Source organism: Neoarius graeffei, chromosome 15, assembly GCF_027579695.1.
Source record: "Neoarius graeffei isolate fNeoGra1 chromosome 15, fNeoGra1.pri, whole genome shotgun sequence".
Taxonomy (NCBI): domain Eukaryota; kingdom Metazoa; phylum Chordata; class Actinopteri; order Siluriformes; family Ariidae; genus Neoarius; species Neoarius graeffei.
The window spans coordinates 76,178,243-76,194,392 of record NC_083583.1 but is presented as its reverse complement, the minus strand read 5'-3'; the positions used below and the strand labels follow the sequence as shown (position 1 = coordinate 76,194,392).

The 16,150-nt window shown below is 38.5% G+C and overlaps 1 protein-coding gene across 1 annotated transcript in view; it reads left to right on the top strand.

Annotated features, from left to right (window-relative positions):
• LOC132899072 (mucin-5AC-like) overlaps positions 1-15,842 on the top strand; it is a gene marked incomplete at its 3' end in the record, with an annotated part of 33,653 nt that extends 17,811 nt beyond the window's left edge. The window contains exons 10-31 of the mRNA XM_060940710.1: positions 127-237; positions 519-588; positions 707-844; positions 1,083-1,247; positions 2,325-2,419; positions 2,499-2,625; positions 2,720-2,975; positions 3,076-3,128; positions 5,200-5,300; positions 5,497-5,648; positions 5,881-6,019; positions 7,299-7,409; positions 7,660-7,839; positions 7,941-8,180; positions 8,275-8,431; positions 8,543-8,671; positions 9,474-9,621; positions 9,696-9,739; positions 9,900-10,085; positions 12,018-12,207; positions 15,033-15,036; positions 15,381-15,842. Coding sequence (XP_060796693.1) covers positions 127-237; positions 519-588; positions 707-844; positions 1,083-1,247; positions 2,325-2,419; positions 2,499-2,625; positions 2,720-2,975; positions 3,076-3,128; positions 5,200-5,300; positions 5,497-5,648; positions 5,881-6,019; positions 7,299-7,409; positions 7,660-7,839; positions 7,941-8,180; positions 8,275-8,431; positions 8,543-8,671; positions 9,474-9,621; positions 9,696-9,739; positions 9,900-10,085; positions 12,018-12,207; positions 15,033-15,036; positions 15,381-15,842 — 3,258 coding nt within the window. The remainder of the gene's footprint in view (positions 1-126; positions 238-518; positions 589-706; positions 845-1,082; positions 1,248-2,324; positions 2,420-2,498; positions 2,626-2,719; positions 2,976-3,075; positions 3,129-5,199; positions 5,301-5,496; positions 5,649-5,880; positions 6,020-7,298; positions 7,410-7,659; positions 7,840-7,940; positions 8,181-8,274; positions 8,432-8,542; positions 8,672-9,473; positions 9,622-9,695; positions 9,740-9,899; positions 10,086-12,017; positions 12,208-15,032; positions 15,037-15,380) is intronic.
• Between the last annotated feature and the right edge of the window lie 308 nt (positions 15,843-16,150).

The following is a 16,150-nucleotide window of genomic DNA, read 5'->3' as shown; positions in this document are numbered from 1 at the left end:
GATGTTAAGGCCTTATTTAATTAAAAATTAACCAAAATTAAGCTTAATTACAATTTGCAATTAAAATAAGGAAATCAGTTACATCATCATTATGATTTTTTTTTTGTTTGTTTGTTTTTTCCTCAGCAAACCAACGGTGCTGAGTTTGTGGTTGTAGGCGATCTGGTGCTTTGTGGTTTGACGACCACTGAAACATGTCTGAAGGCCGTGACCCTGGCTCTGTTTGGCGGAAGCACCGTGAGCAACATTTACACATTTTAATTATTTACTTTTTAATGATCTTTGGTCCACTTCTACTGTGAGTAGCATGTTCACATTGGACAAAGTTGTGACTAGTGGTCTGCTATTAGTTCCTGAGTACTACCAAAATCCAAAGTGTATAATGTAAGAGTGTGGTGCATTTTGAGACTTTGGATTTAGCCACCAATGTACTTGTAATCCAGTTGCTTTGATTACTCACGAGCATACAAAAGATGCACAAACATATGCTAATGCATATTGTGTATATTTCCCTTCAGGTGTTTAACATCCAGCCTGATGGAAAGGTCTTCCTCAACCGAATCTATTCTCAGCTTCCTCTTTCTACAGGTGAGTAAATATGCATGAACTGTATAATTATTTGAGAAAAAGATGGATGCCTCCCATTTACAGTTAATACATGTTATGTCATGTTAATATTATGTTCAATCGCTTTACTCAATTGCAGCTGGTGTGAATATTTTTCGTCCCACCACATTTTACATCATTGTCCAGACATCTTTTGGGCTTCAGATGGAGATCCAGCTTGTACCCATCATGCAGGTTTATATCACCGTGGATGTGACTCACAAGCAAAATTTACTTGGTGTGTTAAACCCTTACTGTGCACACAACTGTTTATTAAACTGTTCTATGAACGTTTTATGACAGTAGTATTGTATGATGGTATACCATACATTATAAAAGTATTAGGCAGATGGTGAATACTTTAAACTGATTCATATTATTTTTTATATATAATTAAATACATTGATGTTAATCTACTAGTACGTGTGGAATGGAAAGTGGATAAAACCTGATTTTTTTTGGTCTCTCATGGTTAGGTCTGTGTGGAAACTTTAATGACATACAAAAAGATGATTTCATGACCATGAGTGGAGCTTGCGAAGGAACTGGTGTTGGTTTTGCAAACAGCTGGAAGACAAGAGCTAACTGTCCTGAAGTAAAGAACACTTTTGAGAACCCCTGCAGTCTCAGTGTGGAAAATGGTACTTCTTCATTTTAAACACAATCTGATTTAAAACTAAATTTAAAAAAGGAAAGGTGGGACTCTAAACTTAATTATTCAGAAGTTCATGCACCAACTTGAGAATGAGCTTTTCTACAATATACAATCAGAAGAGGGATTAGTGCTGGTTTTATATTAGAGGTGTGGGTTTATTTTTCTGCACACGTTAGTATTGTGTAATCAAACACACCTCGGAAAAAACACTTCCTTCATGAGATTAAACCGGATTTGTTAAAGTGTGTTCAACCCAATAGTATGCAAATACATTACTAGGGAAAAGTAATACTTTTCCTCAGTGTTATAAATGTACTCAATTACATTGCCATGAACAAACTCTTTTTTTTACTTCCACCATTTTCATTCCCACTTTCCAAGTACTCCTCACAAATCTGCATTTAATATCCAAAAAAATCCATACTAACTCAACTCAGGACAAGAAGAATTTATTTATCACACGTACACTTAAGCACAGTGAAATTCCTCCTCTGCATTTAACCAATCTGAAGCAGTGAACACACACACACACATGAGCAATGAGCACACACATATTCAGATCAGTGGGCAGCTATACTACAACATCCAGGGAGCAGTTGGGGGGCTGCCCCATGTTAACTTAACCTGCATGTCTTTGGACTGTGGGGGAAACCAGAGCACCTAGAGGAAACCCACACAGACACGGGGAAAACATTCAAACTCCACACAGAAAGGCCCCTATCGGCCACTGGGCTCGAACCCACAACCTTCCTGCTGTGTGGAGACAGTGCTAACCACTATACCACCGTGCCACCTATTAAGCACTGCCTATTAGTACTCTTTATAACTACAGTTACTTTATTGAAACAGAACCTGAAATGGACACAATCATTAATATTTAGTATACAGCATTGTGAACGGTTTTGCAGTTACAAATCTTTGACTGCTTTTTGTGACTGCTAACTAAGAGCCAGATTAAATGCATTTACCTTCCATAATTAACTGACAAAAGAAGGATCCTTTGTCTGAGCTTTTGATGCATAATCCATATTTGTTCTCACTTTGCTTTTTCTTGTTATTCCAGAAAAATATGCTCAGAAATGGTGCTCCCTGCTGTCAGACCCTAATGGCGTCTTTGCTCCATGTCACTCTGAGATCAACCCAGATATCTACCAAAAGGTACCAGTGGTTCATTGGTTAATTAACCACAACATTTTAATATTTAAACATTTAACTGTGTTGCTTTTCCCCCCTAAAGAACTGCATGTATGACACCTGCAACTGTGAGAACAGTGAGAACTGCATGTGTGCGGCTCTGTCATCGTACGTACACATGTGTGCTGCAAAAGGAATCCTTCTCACTGGCTGGAGGAGCGAAGTGTGCAGTGAGTAGGAATGACCAATGTTTCAATATTTTCCCACTTAATATAATAATGTGTTATAATGTCCCATAAATATGCTGTTGTGACCTGTTCACAGTGAAATACGCCACCAGCTGCCCCAGAACCATGGTTTATACCTATGGCATCCGCACAAGCATGCAGTCATGCCGCTGTCACAGTGACCCAGATTTCACCTGTGCTGTGACCTTTGACCCAGTGGATGGGTGCGTTTGTGCTGAAGGAACGTATCTCAATGATAACGGCGAATGTGTTCTGCTGGATAAATGTTCCTGCTACTACAAAGGGTCTGTGATTCCTCCTGCAGAAGTCATCAGCAAGGATGGTGCCATGTGGTACGCCTTATTCACAGAGACTCAAAACAACATGCTTTTATGTTCATCGTGTCTGAATGTCAATAGAAAGTAGATTTTAAATAATAAACATCTGTTTCAGCACCTGTAAGAACGGCAAACTCAGCTGCATTGGCTCTATCACCAGTAAGCCATGTAAGTGCTGTTCATATTATCATTTAGTTATAGACACATCTTAATTTCTTACTCATTCTAATATAAATAAACATTTCAGCTAGATTATCCAAACTTGGTTTGGAACAAATACTGATATATGTCACGCAAATGAGGATGGGTTCCCTTTTGAGTCTGGTTCCTCTCGAGGTTTCTTCCTCATGTCGTATGAGGGAGTTTTTCCTTGCCACTGTCGCCACACGCTTGTTCATTGGGGATAGATTAGGGATAAAATTAGCTCATGTTTCAAGTCATTAAAATTCTGTAAAGCTGCTTTGTGACAATGTCTATTGTTAAAAGTGCTATACAAATAAACTTGACTTGAGATATATGCATCATATATACACACAGTATAAACGTCTGTGAGAGATTCATTAACGCTTACAAACCGGTATGTGAAATTCCTCTACGATGTTCATCTGAAAAAACAAAACAACAAAAATAATGTATGAAGGATTCTCTTTCAAATGAGCAAAATGGTACATTTTTGCACATTTGCCCCAAAGAATATGGAGTTTGGGACACATCTGTTTAAAAGTGAAGCCTCAAATGAATATAATGTGTTCACAATCAAAAGGCACATATTACATTTGCAGAAGGCAGTGTTTAGTTTTTTCATATTAGATATTCACCACACATTTGCACAACATTTAAAATAGAGACATGAAAATGTTTTCATTCACTCATACACTGCCAGTCAAATTCTGAACACAGTTTTGTTTTTTTACAATTTATTGCAATTTTCCTGGAATTAAATAAAGAAAATAGCCAATTAAATAAATGTTCTGTCAAATACACTACACTAGTGTTAGGTTTATATAAGTATTATTCTTGACCAAGAAGGCAGTAATATATTTGTGACAAAATTAAGGATTAATTTCTGTCAGTTAAAATGACCTTATGTCTCGGCTGGACATTGTTTGGGAACATTTTGTTTATTTTGATATGAAATGTGTATTTTTGATATGAGATGTGTCTGAATGGCGACAGGGTCTGCGATGATATCACACACACTCACAATGGCCTTTGATATCACACACAACCATAGCCAACGTGTATTGGGAATTAAAAGTTAGATCTAAGATGCATTCAATGATTTAAGTTAGTTTTATAGTTTTAAGTTAGTTTTATAATTACAGAATATAATTTAGGGTTGTTAAGACCTTATGATTCTAATGTTAAGACTTCATGAGTTTAATCCTGAATCCTGTTTGACCTTTCTCTGGTGAAGTAGCATTTCTTTGTTTTGCCAGACATATTCTTTGTTTATGTTTCATATGACTTTCTTTGTTTAGGTTTGTTCTTATTTACTTATAACATATCTTTGTTGAAAAATTCCATATGTACGTAAGCAATGACCTTTAAAATCTATTTGATCTGCCCCAAGATCAAGCTGCTCACTTGCTCGCAAGTCAACCACACACACATACATCTGAACATTCCATCAGAACAGTGATGTAATTAAAATGTGACCTGCTCACACACACATAGACACAGATATCAAAATTATGTCACTTACTCACACCCTCCCATAGAGACACACACACACACACACCCCTCTCTGAGGTCACATACACACACACACACACACACACACACACACACACACACACACATTCGACAGACACAATAGCCGTTTAGAGAGATTATAATTTGTTATAAAAGGTGTTTGTAATCTTTCATCTTTGGCGAGAATACTGCGATTAAACAGCAGTGAAACCGATCTCTGGTTCTCTGTTTTTTTGCGGTGTTCCGTCCCAGACGTCTGGGTGGTACGAGGGCGGGGGTCCCGAGAAGTAAGTTGACCGATTGACCGTTTCCGACTGGGTGAACCCTAACAACTAGATACTAGACAGTGTGATGTATTCTTTTTCACCACTGCAGGCACCAGTTAGTACTCATTACTTGGGATCTTAGTAAATAAAAAAAAAAAGTGTTTCAGCTAATGAACAGTGAGGCAGTATCGTTACTAGCGATGTTACTGGCTAATTACTTTAACTTCATTTACAAGTATTGTGGTAATAGTTTTTTCTTCTTTCTCATGTCCTTTCAGCTTGTTCCTCACCGATGGTGTTCTTCAATTGCTCTGATAATGCTGCAGGATCTACAGGCTCAGAGTGTCAAAAAAGCTGTAGCACACTAGACTTGGCCTGTGTGAGTTTATGAAGATATTATAAGTATTAAATATTGGCAAAGTATTAAATCTCACCACGTATACACATAAGCACTTGTTTACATAAAGGCATATCCTTATTTCTCATGAAATCACATCAAGCTACATATTATAGAAATTTCCACAGGTCACAATTATTGAATAGTTAATATTTGTATTCAATATTTGATCCAACAGATCAGCACAGAGTGTGTGTCAGGCTGTGTGTGTCCTGCGGGACTTGTGTCTGATGGGAAAGGAGGCTGCACTGAAGAGGCTTTTTGTCCTTGCGTTCATAACAGTAAAACTTACCAACCTGGAGAATCCATCAAAGTTGATTGTAATACCTGGTAAGTAAACAAACAAACTTAGTTGTCATTGTAGGTTTTTTTTTTTAACATGAAATGATGTGGAGAATATTGATTTTTTTTTCTCTTTTGCCTGCAGTGTTATAGCCATGTACTTGGTAGTAGTCTGTAGTACTGTTTAAGGTTTTTAGTGACTTCACATGAATGTAAAAATGGACCAGCTACTGTGGGAAAGTGGATAAAATTCTGTATTTCTTATCTTCTTTGAACACAGCACATGCAAGGACAGGAAATGGCAGTGCAGCACAGATTTATGCCATGGGACCTGTACAGTGTATGGCGATGGACATTATAACACATTTGATGGAAAAAGATACACTTTTGATGGAGACTGTGAATACACTCTTGTCAGAGTAAGTACATCTCCCTGATATGATTATAAGAATTCATGTATGATAAGTAAGGAATAACAGAACAACAGACCCTGCTGTTAAACAAAAGTATTACATGATATATGGCCTGACACCTAGCAGAGTCTCATCACACAAAATGGATCATTTCTGTATGATTCCATGGTCCAAAGTGTCTTATTATTCCACAGCTGTTCTTTGGAACCTCTAAGTTAATGAGACCTAAAAATAAAAATGCACCTTGAAGTCCTCTCACCTCTGTTACAAGGTGCTGACACTGAAGACTCCATCCATAAATGTTATATAAACATCTCAAACAGAAGATGTGTTTCATCACATAAAAGATAGAGTACATTTTTCTTTGTTAAACAGCAATAGTTTTGAACATGATTATAATTAGCCATAGGTAATGTAGCGCATCATCTATACACATCACTGTATATGAGCTGTGCACAAAAAGAATGATAAAGTAGTATTAGTGTATTTATTGATTTATTTATTTTAGTCAGAACTGTTGTCAGTCATGCTGTAAGAATATTTATGCACAGCATCTGTTTCAGTCTTATAGTATGAGGTAAGCTTAACTGACTCACAATGTTAATGAAAATGTACAATTTTTACAACAAAGGTTGAATTTCAGCTCGTGAGATTTTCTTAATATTTTGTCCTCATATTTCAGTGTAATATACAGTTATCTGTTCTCTATGTCTATATCGAGTTATTCTGAGTGAGCTTTGTCTTCCACCATCTTCTTTTGAATTAATACATTGTAAAAAGCTTACTGTAAATAATTTTGGATTGTAAATAAAAAGACAACCTAATATTATATTAGCTAATAATACACAATGTGACTGAATAAGTTAACTTAAATAATTGCAAAGAATAACAACTGAAAGCTTTAAAATGTCTAATTGGCTTATTTAAGCCTATCAATTCATGTACTAAAATCCCACAGTTAACTTGTGTATATTATCACAGGTCAACACAATGACTTCTTCGAGGCCATGCTCATTGTTAGAACAAGATTTCAAAGTCTGACTACATTTCCCTGCTGATATATTAAAGGCCATGTTAATGCCTGGTAAAATATATTATACTTTTGTTTATAGTGTCTTCTACTTTCACCAAGCAACACAAAAGAGAATATTTAAGACAAATGGAAAACCAAAAGCTGAAGTGGAAATGTAAATGTGTTTGGACCCAAATTGATTGAAGGCAGAAAGTGTGCCAGAGAAATTCATGAACAAACACTGACATTTAGATATTTTTGTGATTGCTTTAGGATCACTGTGGCCACAGTAATACCAGTGGCACTTTCAGAGTCATCACGGAAAACATTCCCTGTGGAACAACTGGCACCACCTGCTCCAAAGCCATTAAACTCTTTCTGGGGGTGAGGGTTTCTCTTATCTCTTTTTGATGTTGTATTTTTTGTCCTTTTTAAATGGCTGATAATAGTGTCTCAGGAGAATTGTTGTAATCTTACAACACAATCAACAATTCTCCAGCTTCACCAATAACTTAAGGGTTTTTTTTTAATTAACCACCACACCTTGCATTACTTCTATAAAACTCTAGTTCTACCCCATATAGAGCTATAGAATCAACAGCTATCCATAATGCAAACTCATTTTCTTTTTCAGAGTAATGAGCTCTTACTAACAGATGGAAGATATGAAGTTATTCAACAAGGTACAGGAGATGAAATTCCCTACCAGTTCAGTATTATGGGCATTTACATGGTCATTGAAGCTAATAATGGGCTAATTCTGATGTGGGACCAGAAGACAAGTATATTCATTAAGCTTAGTCCTAATTTCAAGGTAAGTATAAATGCATATAAATTAGTGAATAATTCAGTCATGAATAATTAAACAGAATGAAGTTACAGAATGAACACAACTATGTTGCACTCTCATGACAGGGTGAGGTCTGTGGTCTGTGCGGAAATTATGACGGCAACACAAACACTGACTTTACCTTGAGAAATCAAGGTGTGGTAAACAATGCACTGGATTTTGGAAACAGTTGGAAAGAGTCTTCCAGCTGCCCTGATGCTAGTCAGATCAAAAATCCATGTACCCTTAATCCCTATCGGCAAGCCTGGGCTCAGAAACAGTGCAGCATCATCATGAATGAAGTCTTTGCGGCCTGTCACACTCATGTATGTTTTCTTGCCAATGAGTCCAATAACATTGGTACTTCTTAATTTTGAGAGAGCACTGCTATTGTTAACTGGATGTATTTTTCCTGTGAAGGTTGACCCTACACCATACTATTCTGCATGCGTGAGTGATGCATGTGCTTGTGATACTGGAGGAGATTGTGAGTGTTTCTGTACAGCTGTAGCTGCTTACGCTGAGGCCTGTAACGAGGATGGAGTGTGTGTTGCTTGGAGGACACCAAAAATCTGCCGTGAGTTGCTCTAAATTTCACGATCTAAAAGCTTTCCAAACTTTAATCAAGAAATTGATTATTACAGAACTGAATTGCTGAACCCTTGGGTTTAAATTTATGCTCATGCAGCACTGTTCTGTGATTACTACAACCCTCCTGATGAGTGTGAGTGGCACTACAAACCTTGTGGAGCGCCGTGTATGAAGACTTGCAGGAATCCTGATGGAGAGTGTTCCAGTCAGATCCCACCACTGGAAGGTATAGAAAAAAGTTTTAGATGAAATGTCCCTTTGAGTTTGAACTGTTCTTTTTCTGGAGAAGAATGATTGTGCAACATTTTTAATAGAAAAAAATGCAAGAATCTTATGCACAAGTTTTAATTGAATATGGGTAATTTTGGGAAGCTACGTATCAGCTGTACCATGAGTTGGCCTAGTGGTTAGTATGTCCGCCTCTCGATCAGGAGATCGTGAGTTCTACTCACGGTCGGGTCATACCAAAGACCATCATAAAAATGATACCTACTGCTGTCTGGCAAGGCACACTACAATGCAGATGTGAGTGGGGAGTCAAACTCTCACAGTTACCAGAGGACTAGCTCCCCACTGTAACCCTAGCTATGTAATAGGTGAGACGCTGAGGGCTACAGAAACGGAGATTGGCGCTGCCCTATGCACCACATGGCATGGGAAGGACTTTGATTTGATGTATTAGCTGTAGTCAATCATGATCACTAACAGGAAGTTAGGAGGCCTTGGGGTTGGCAGGTTAAAAGACCTTTTGAAACTTTCAGGACCACTAAATTAATCATCCAATTGGGCTGTACATAATATATATTTTTTTACTCTATAATTTTGACCCTGTGCCAATTTCAGAAAACCCAAATTAATAAAAAAAAAATCATTGTCAAAAAGAACAGTTAAAAGAAATCTTTTCCAATATTTATCTGAAATTCTGTGTGCAATGGCCATTGGCAGTTTAATATTTCAGGAATACACCATATACCTACAGGCCTATAAAGTTAACTTTGTTGACTTGAGTCTAACACATGCTTCTTCAGGTTGTTACCCAGAATGTCCTGATGATCAGCCATATTTTGATGAGGACACAATGAAATGCGTGGAGAAGGAAAGTTGTGGCTGCTATTACAAAGCAAAACATTACAGCAATGGAGATGAGGTCCCAAGCACAGAAAACTGTCAGAAATGGTAAATTTAACTTTATAAATGCAAATTTTTTCACCAATTCACTTTAATTAAAAATAATATGCCTTTTTTTAAAGCTATTGCAGTTCATCAGAAATCAACTGTGAAACAGATGATGATGGTAAGAGTTAATGCTTACAATTTAGCATACTCCAAATATCTATTACCGCGACCCTGCACAGGATAAGCGGTTATGGATAATGGATGGATGGAAATATCTATTATCAAATGAAACTAAAGGTTGAGTGAAATGAATAACTTTACAAATTCGAACTCTGCAGCTTGTACCTGCCTATATGATGGAAAAATATATCATTATGGTGACACAATCTATAATACTACTGATGGATATGGCTACTGCATCACAGCTAAGTGTGGAAAGGATGGAAAAATAGAAAGGACATCATATGGTTGCTCTACAACCCTACCACCAACAATAAGTGTCTTTGACTTCAGCTCAACAACAGGTTAGTATTGGTTCAACCTGTGAAATACCTAATTCTGTAGTCAGTATACAGAAATTTGTCTTGTAGTTCAGAGCTACTTACATTCTAACTAAATACTGTACAAATTACAGTTAATCACCATATTTAATTCCCAAGACATTTTCAGCCTGGTCAGAGATGAGATTCTGAAACAGAGTATTCAGTGACTCATCTGAAAGACAGTAATTAAATACTGGTAAAAGTGATTGGAAAGGGATTTACTTTTAATTCACAGAAAGTGGATAATTTTCACTTTTCACTTAAATGGTATGTGATCGGTATGTATGTTACAGAAAAACACATTTAAAACAAATCAAGCCAAAACAAAGAAGGAAAGAATTCAAAATAAATGTGCGAAACAGTACAGAGCAAAATTAAAATATAAAACGGCTATGTTTATGGCTAAATCATGAAACATAAACAAGAAATTGGGATGAAATCAGGAACCGAAAACAAAATTTCTTGTTGATGTGTGAAACAATATCCTTAATATACATTTTGAAGTCATGAAAATTGTTCTTTGAATTTATGAACTTTATTTGTATTTCATTGTCAACTATGCAATCTATTACTCCAGTGTCATCACAACCAACAACTACAAACGGACCAACATCAACTACATGCCAGCAATCATGTGAATGGTCAGAATGGTTTGACACAACATTCCCAACCCCTGGTCCCAGCGGAGGTGACTCTGAAACATACAAAAATATTAGAGCTGCTGGTTACAGGATCTGTGAGCATCCATCCCAAATTCAGTGCCGTGCAGAAAAGTATCCAAATAAAAGCATAAGTGAACTTGGACAGAATGTGGAATGTAACATTAAGATAGGTTTGCTATGCAAAAATGAAGAACAATCGGGTGCATTTCGATTATGTTTGAACTACCAAATCCGGGTTTATTGTTGTGAATTACCAAAAGGGTGTACAACAGCCAGCATACCAGTGACTAAAACAACAATTACAACACCATCAACAACTAGAACAACAAATACAACACCACCAACAACTACCAAACCAAATACAACACCACCAACAACTATCACACCAACTACAACACCAACAACAACTACCACACCAACGACAACACCAACAACAACACAACCAAAAACAACAACGCCAGCTACAACACCAACCATACCTTGCATGGCTGAATGCTCTTGGTCTGACTGGATGGACTTTGGCCCTCCTACAACTGGTCCTAATGGTGGTGAAATTGTACCAATGAAGAGGATAAGTGAAACTTATCCTAAGATCTGTTCCACCCCAACAAAAGCAGAATGCAGAGCAAAGCTCTACCCTGATATTTTGCTTTCACAGTTGGGTCAGGTAGTGACATGTAATGCCCAAGATGGACTAATTTGTCTCAACCAAAATCAGGGTCTTCAACAGCAGTGCTTTGACTATGAAATTAGAGTGTATTGTTGTGAATTACCAATATGGTGTACAACACGACCACCAATGACCACGCCAACGGAATCTACACCACCAATGACAACTGCTACAACACCATCAACACCACAAACAACTCCAAAAACTACAACACCAACAACAACTACAACACCAAAGACAAGTACAAAACCACCAACTACAACTACATCTACATCATCATCAGTACCAAAAACAACAAAGGAAACCACTCAAACAAGACCACATTGTGAAGTCTGTTCCTGGACACCATGGATGAATGTTGATTATCCTGAATATGGACCCAAGGGAGGAGACAATGAAACTATCAAAAATATTATTGCATCAGGGCGCTATAAAGTATGTGATAAACCAACTGAAGTAGAGTGTCAAGCTGTGCGTTATCCAGGTGTGCCATTAGCAGAGTTACACCAAAATGTTACATGCACTAACTCAGGTCTACTTTGTGAAAACAAATATCAAATCCTAATATGTCTTGATTATGAGATAAAGGCAAAATGTTGCCAGCCAACAGAATGTACAATGCCATCAACAGCTACAACGGCAACCCCCACTGCAACATCACCAACTACAACACCAACAACAACTACCACACCAACTACAACAACAACAGTTACAAAACCAAGCACAACAACTACGACTACAACTACAACACCCCAAACAACTACCACACCAAGTACAACACCAATAACAACTAACACACCAACTATAACAACAACAACTACCACACTTCCAACAACTACCACACCAACTACAACAACACCAACACCAACTACAACACAACCAACAACAACACCAACTACAACACCAACTACAAAACCAAGCACAACAACTACTACTGCAACTACAACACCCCAAACAACTACCACACCAACTTCAACAACAACTACCACACCAACTACAACACCAACAACAACGAACACACCAACTATAACAACAACACCAAAAACAACTACAACACAACCAACAACAACAATGCCCATACCTTGCACGTTTGAGTGCTCTTGGTCTGACTGGATGGACTTTGGCCCTCCTACAACTGGTCCTAATGGTGGTGAAATTGTTCCAGTGAAGAGGATAAGTGAAAATTATCCTAATGTCTGTTCCACCCCAACAAAATTTGAATGCAGAGCAAAGCTCTACCCTGGTCTTTCGCTTTCACAGTTGGGTCAGGTAGTGACATGTAATGCCCAAGATGGACTAATTTGCCTCAACCAAAATCAGGGTCCTCAACAGCAGTGCTTTGACTATGAAATTAGAGTGTATTGTTGTGGATTTCCAAAATGGTGTCCAACACCACCACCACCAACAACAACAACCACACCAACTACAATATCAACAGCAACACCAACAACAATCAAACATTGCACGGTTGAGTGCTCTTGGTCTGACTGGATGGACTTTGGCCCTCCTACAACTGGTCCTAATGGTGGTGAAATTGTTCCAGTGAAGAGGATAAGTGAAAATTATCCTAATGTCTGTTCCACCCCAACAAAATTTGAATGCAGAGCAAAGCTCTACCCTGGTCTTTCGCTTTCACAGTTGGGTCAGGTAGTGACATGTAATGCCCAAGATGGACTAATTTGCCTCAACCAAAATCAGGGTCCTCAACAGCAGTGCTTTGACTATGAAATTAGAGTGTATTGTTGTGGATTTCCAAAAGGGTGTCCAACATCACCACCACCAACAACCACACCAACTACAACACCACCAATGACAACTACTACAACAACTACAACACCACCAACAACAACACCAACTACAATATTACCAGCAACACCAACAACAATCAAACATTGCACGTTTGAGTGCTCTTGGTCTGACTGGATGGACTTTGGCCCTCCTACAACTGGTCCTAATGGTGGTGAAATTGTTCCAGTGAAGAGGATAAGTGAAAATTATCCTAATGTCTGTTCCACCCCAACAAAAGCTGAATGCAGAGCAAAGCTCTACCCTGGTCTTTTGCTTTCACAATTGGGTCAGGTAGTGACATGTAATGCCCAAGATGGACTAATTTGCCTCAACCAAAATCAGGGTCCTCAACAGCAGTGCTTTGACTATGAAATTAGAGTGTATTGTTGTGGATTTCCAAAAGGGTGTCCAACATCACCACCACCAACAACCACACCAACTACAACACCAACTACCCCAACAACAACGCTGACGACAACATCAACAACAATAATAACTAAAAAAACAATACCAACTACAACACCACCAATGACAACTACTACAACAACTACAACACCACCAACAACAACAACAACAACTACAATATCACCAGCAACACCAACAACAATCAAACATTGCACGTTTGAGTGCTCTTGGTCTGACTGGATGGACTTTGGCCCTCCTACAACTGGTCCTAATGGTGGTGAAATTGTTCCAGTGAAGAGGATAAGTGAAAATTATCCTAATGTCTGTTCCACCCCAACAAAAGTTGAATGCAGAGCAAAGCTCTACCCTGGTCTTTCCCTTTCACAGTTGGGTCAGGTAGTGACATGTAATCGCCAAGATGGACTAATTTGTCTCAACCAAAATCAGGGTCTTCAACAGCAGTGCTTTGACTATGAAATTAGAGTGTATTGTTGTGGATTTCCAAAAGGGTGTCCAACATCACCACCACCAACAACCACACCAACTACAACACTAACTACACCAACAACAACGCTGACGACAACATCAACAACAATAATGACTAAAACTACAATACCAACTACAACACCACCAATGACAACTACTACAACAACTACAACACCACCAACAACAACAACACCAACTACAATATCACCAGCAACACCAACAACAATCAAACATTGCACGTTTGAGTGCTCTTGGTCTGACTGGATGGACTTTGGCCCTCCTACAACTGGTCCTAATGGTGGTGAAATTGTTCCAGTGAAGAGGATAAGTGAAAATTATCCTAATGTCTGTTACACCCCAACAAAAGCTGAATGCAGAGCAAAGCTCTACCCTGGTCTTTTGCTGTCACAATTGGGACAGGTAGTGACATGTAATGCCCATGATGGACTAATTTGCCTCAACCAAAATCAGGGTCCTCAACAGCAGTGCTTTGACTATGAAATTAGAGTGTATTGTTGTGGGTTTCCAAAAGGGTGTCCAACATCACCACCACCAACAACCACACCAACTACAACACCAACTACAACAACAACAACGCTGACGACAACATCAACAACAATAATGACTAAAACTACAATACCAACTACAACACCACCAATGACAACTACTACAACAACTACAACACCACCAACAACAACAACAACTACAATATCACCAGCAACACCAACAACAATCAAACATTGCACGTTTGAGTGCTCTTGGTCTGACTGGATGGACTTTGGCCCTCCTACAACTGGTCCTAATGGTGGTGAAATTGTTCCAGTGAAGAGGATAAGTGAAAATTATCCTAATGTCTGTTCCACCCCAACAAAAGTTGAATGCAGAGCAAAGCTCTACCCTGGTCTTTCCCTTTCACAGTTGGGTCAGGTAGTGACATGTAATCGCCAAGATGGACTAATTTGTCTCAACCAAAATCAGGGTCTTCAACAGCAGTGCTTTGACTATGAAATTAGAGTGTATTGTTGTGGATTTCCAAAAGGGTGTCCAACATCACCACCACCAACAACCACACCAACTACAACACTAACTACACCAACAACAACGCTAACGACAACATCAACAACAATAATGACTAAAACTACAATACCAACTACAAGACCACCAATGACAACTACTACAACAACTACAACACCACCAACAACAACAACACCAACTATAATATCACCAGCAACACCAACAACAATCAAACATTGCACGTTTGAGTGCTCTTGGTCTGACTGGATGGACTTTGGCCCTCCTACAACTGGTCCTAATGGTGGTGAAATTGTTCCAGTGAAGAGGATAAGTGAAAATTATCCTAATGTCTGTTCCACCCCAACAAAAGTTGAATGCAGAGCAAAGCTCTACCCTGGTCTTTCCCTTTCACAGTTGGGTCAGGTAGTGACATGTAATGCCCATGATGGACTAATTTGCCTCAACCAAAATCAGGGTCCTCAACAGCAGTGCTTTGACTATGAAATTAGAGTGTATTGTTGTGGGTTTCCAAAAGGGTGTCCAACATCACCACCACCAACAACCACACCAACTACAACACCAACTACACCAACAACAACGCTGACGACAACATCAACAACAATAATGACTAAAACTACAATACCAACTACAACACCACCAATGACAACTACTACAACAACTACAACACCAACAACAACAACAACAACTACAATATCACCAGCAACACCAACAACAATCAAACATTGCACGTTTGAGTGCTCTTGGTCTGACTGGATGGACTTTGGCCCTCCTACAACTGGTCCTAATGGTGGTGAAATTGTTCCAGTGAAGAGGATAAGTGAAAATTATCCTAACGTCTGTTCCACCCCAACAAAAGCTGAATGCAGAGCAAAGCTCTACCCTGGTCTGTTGCTTTCACAGTTGGGTCAGGTAGTGACATGTAATGCCCAAGATGGACTAATTTGCCTCAACCAAAATCAGGGTCCTCAACAGCAGTGCTTTGACTATGAAATTAGAGTGTA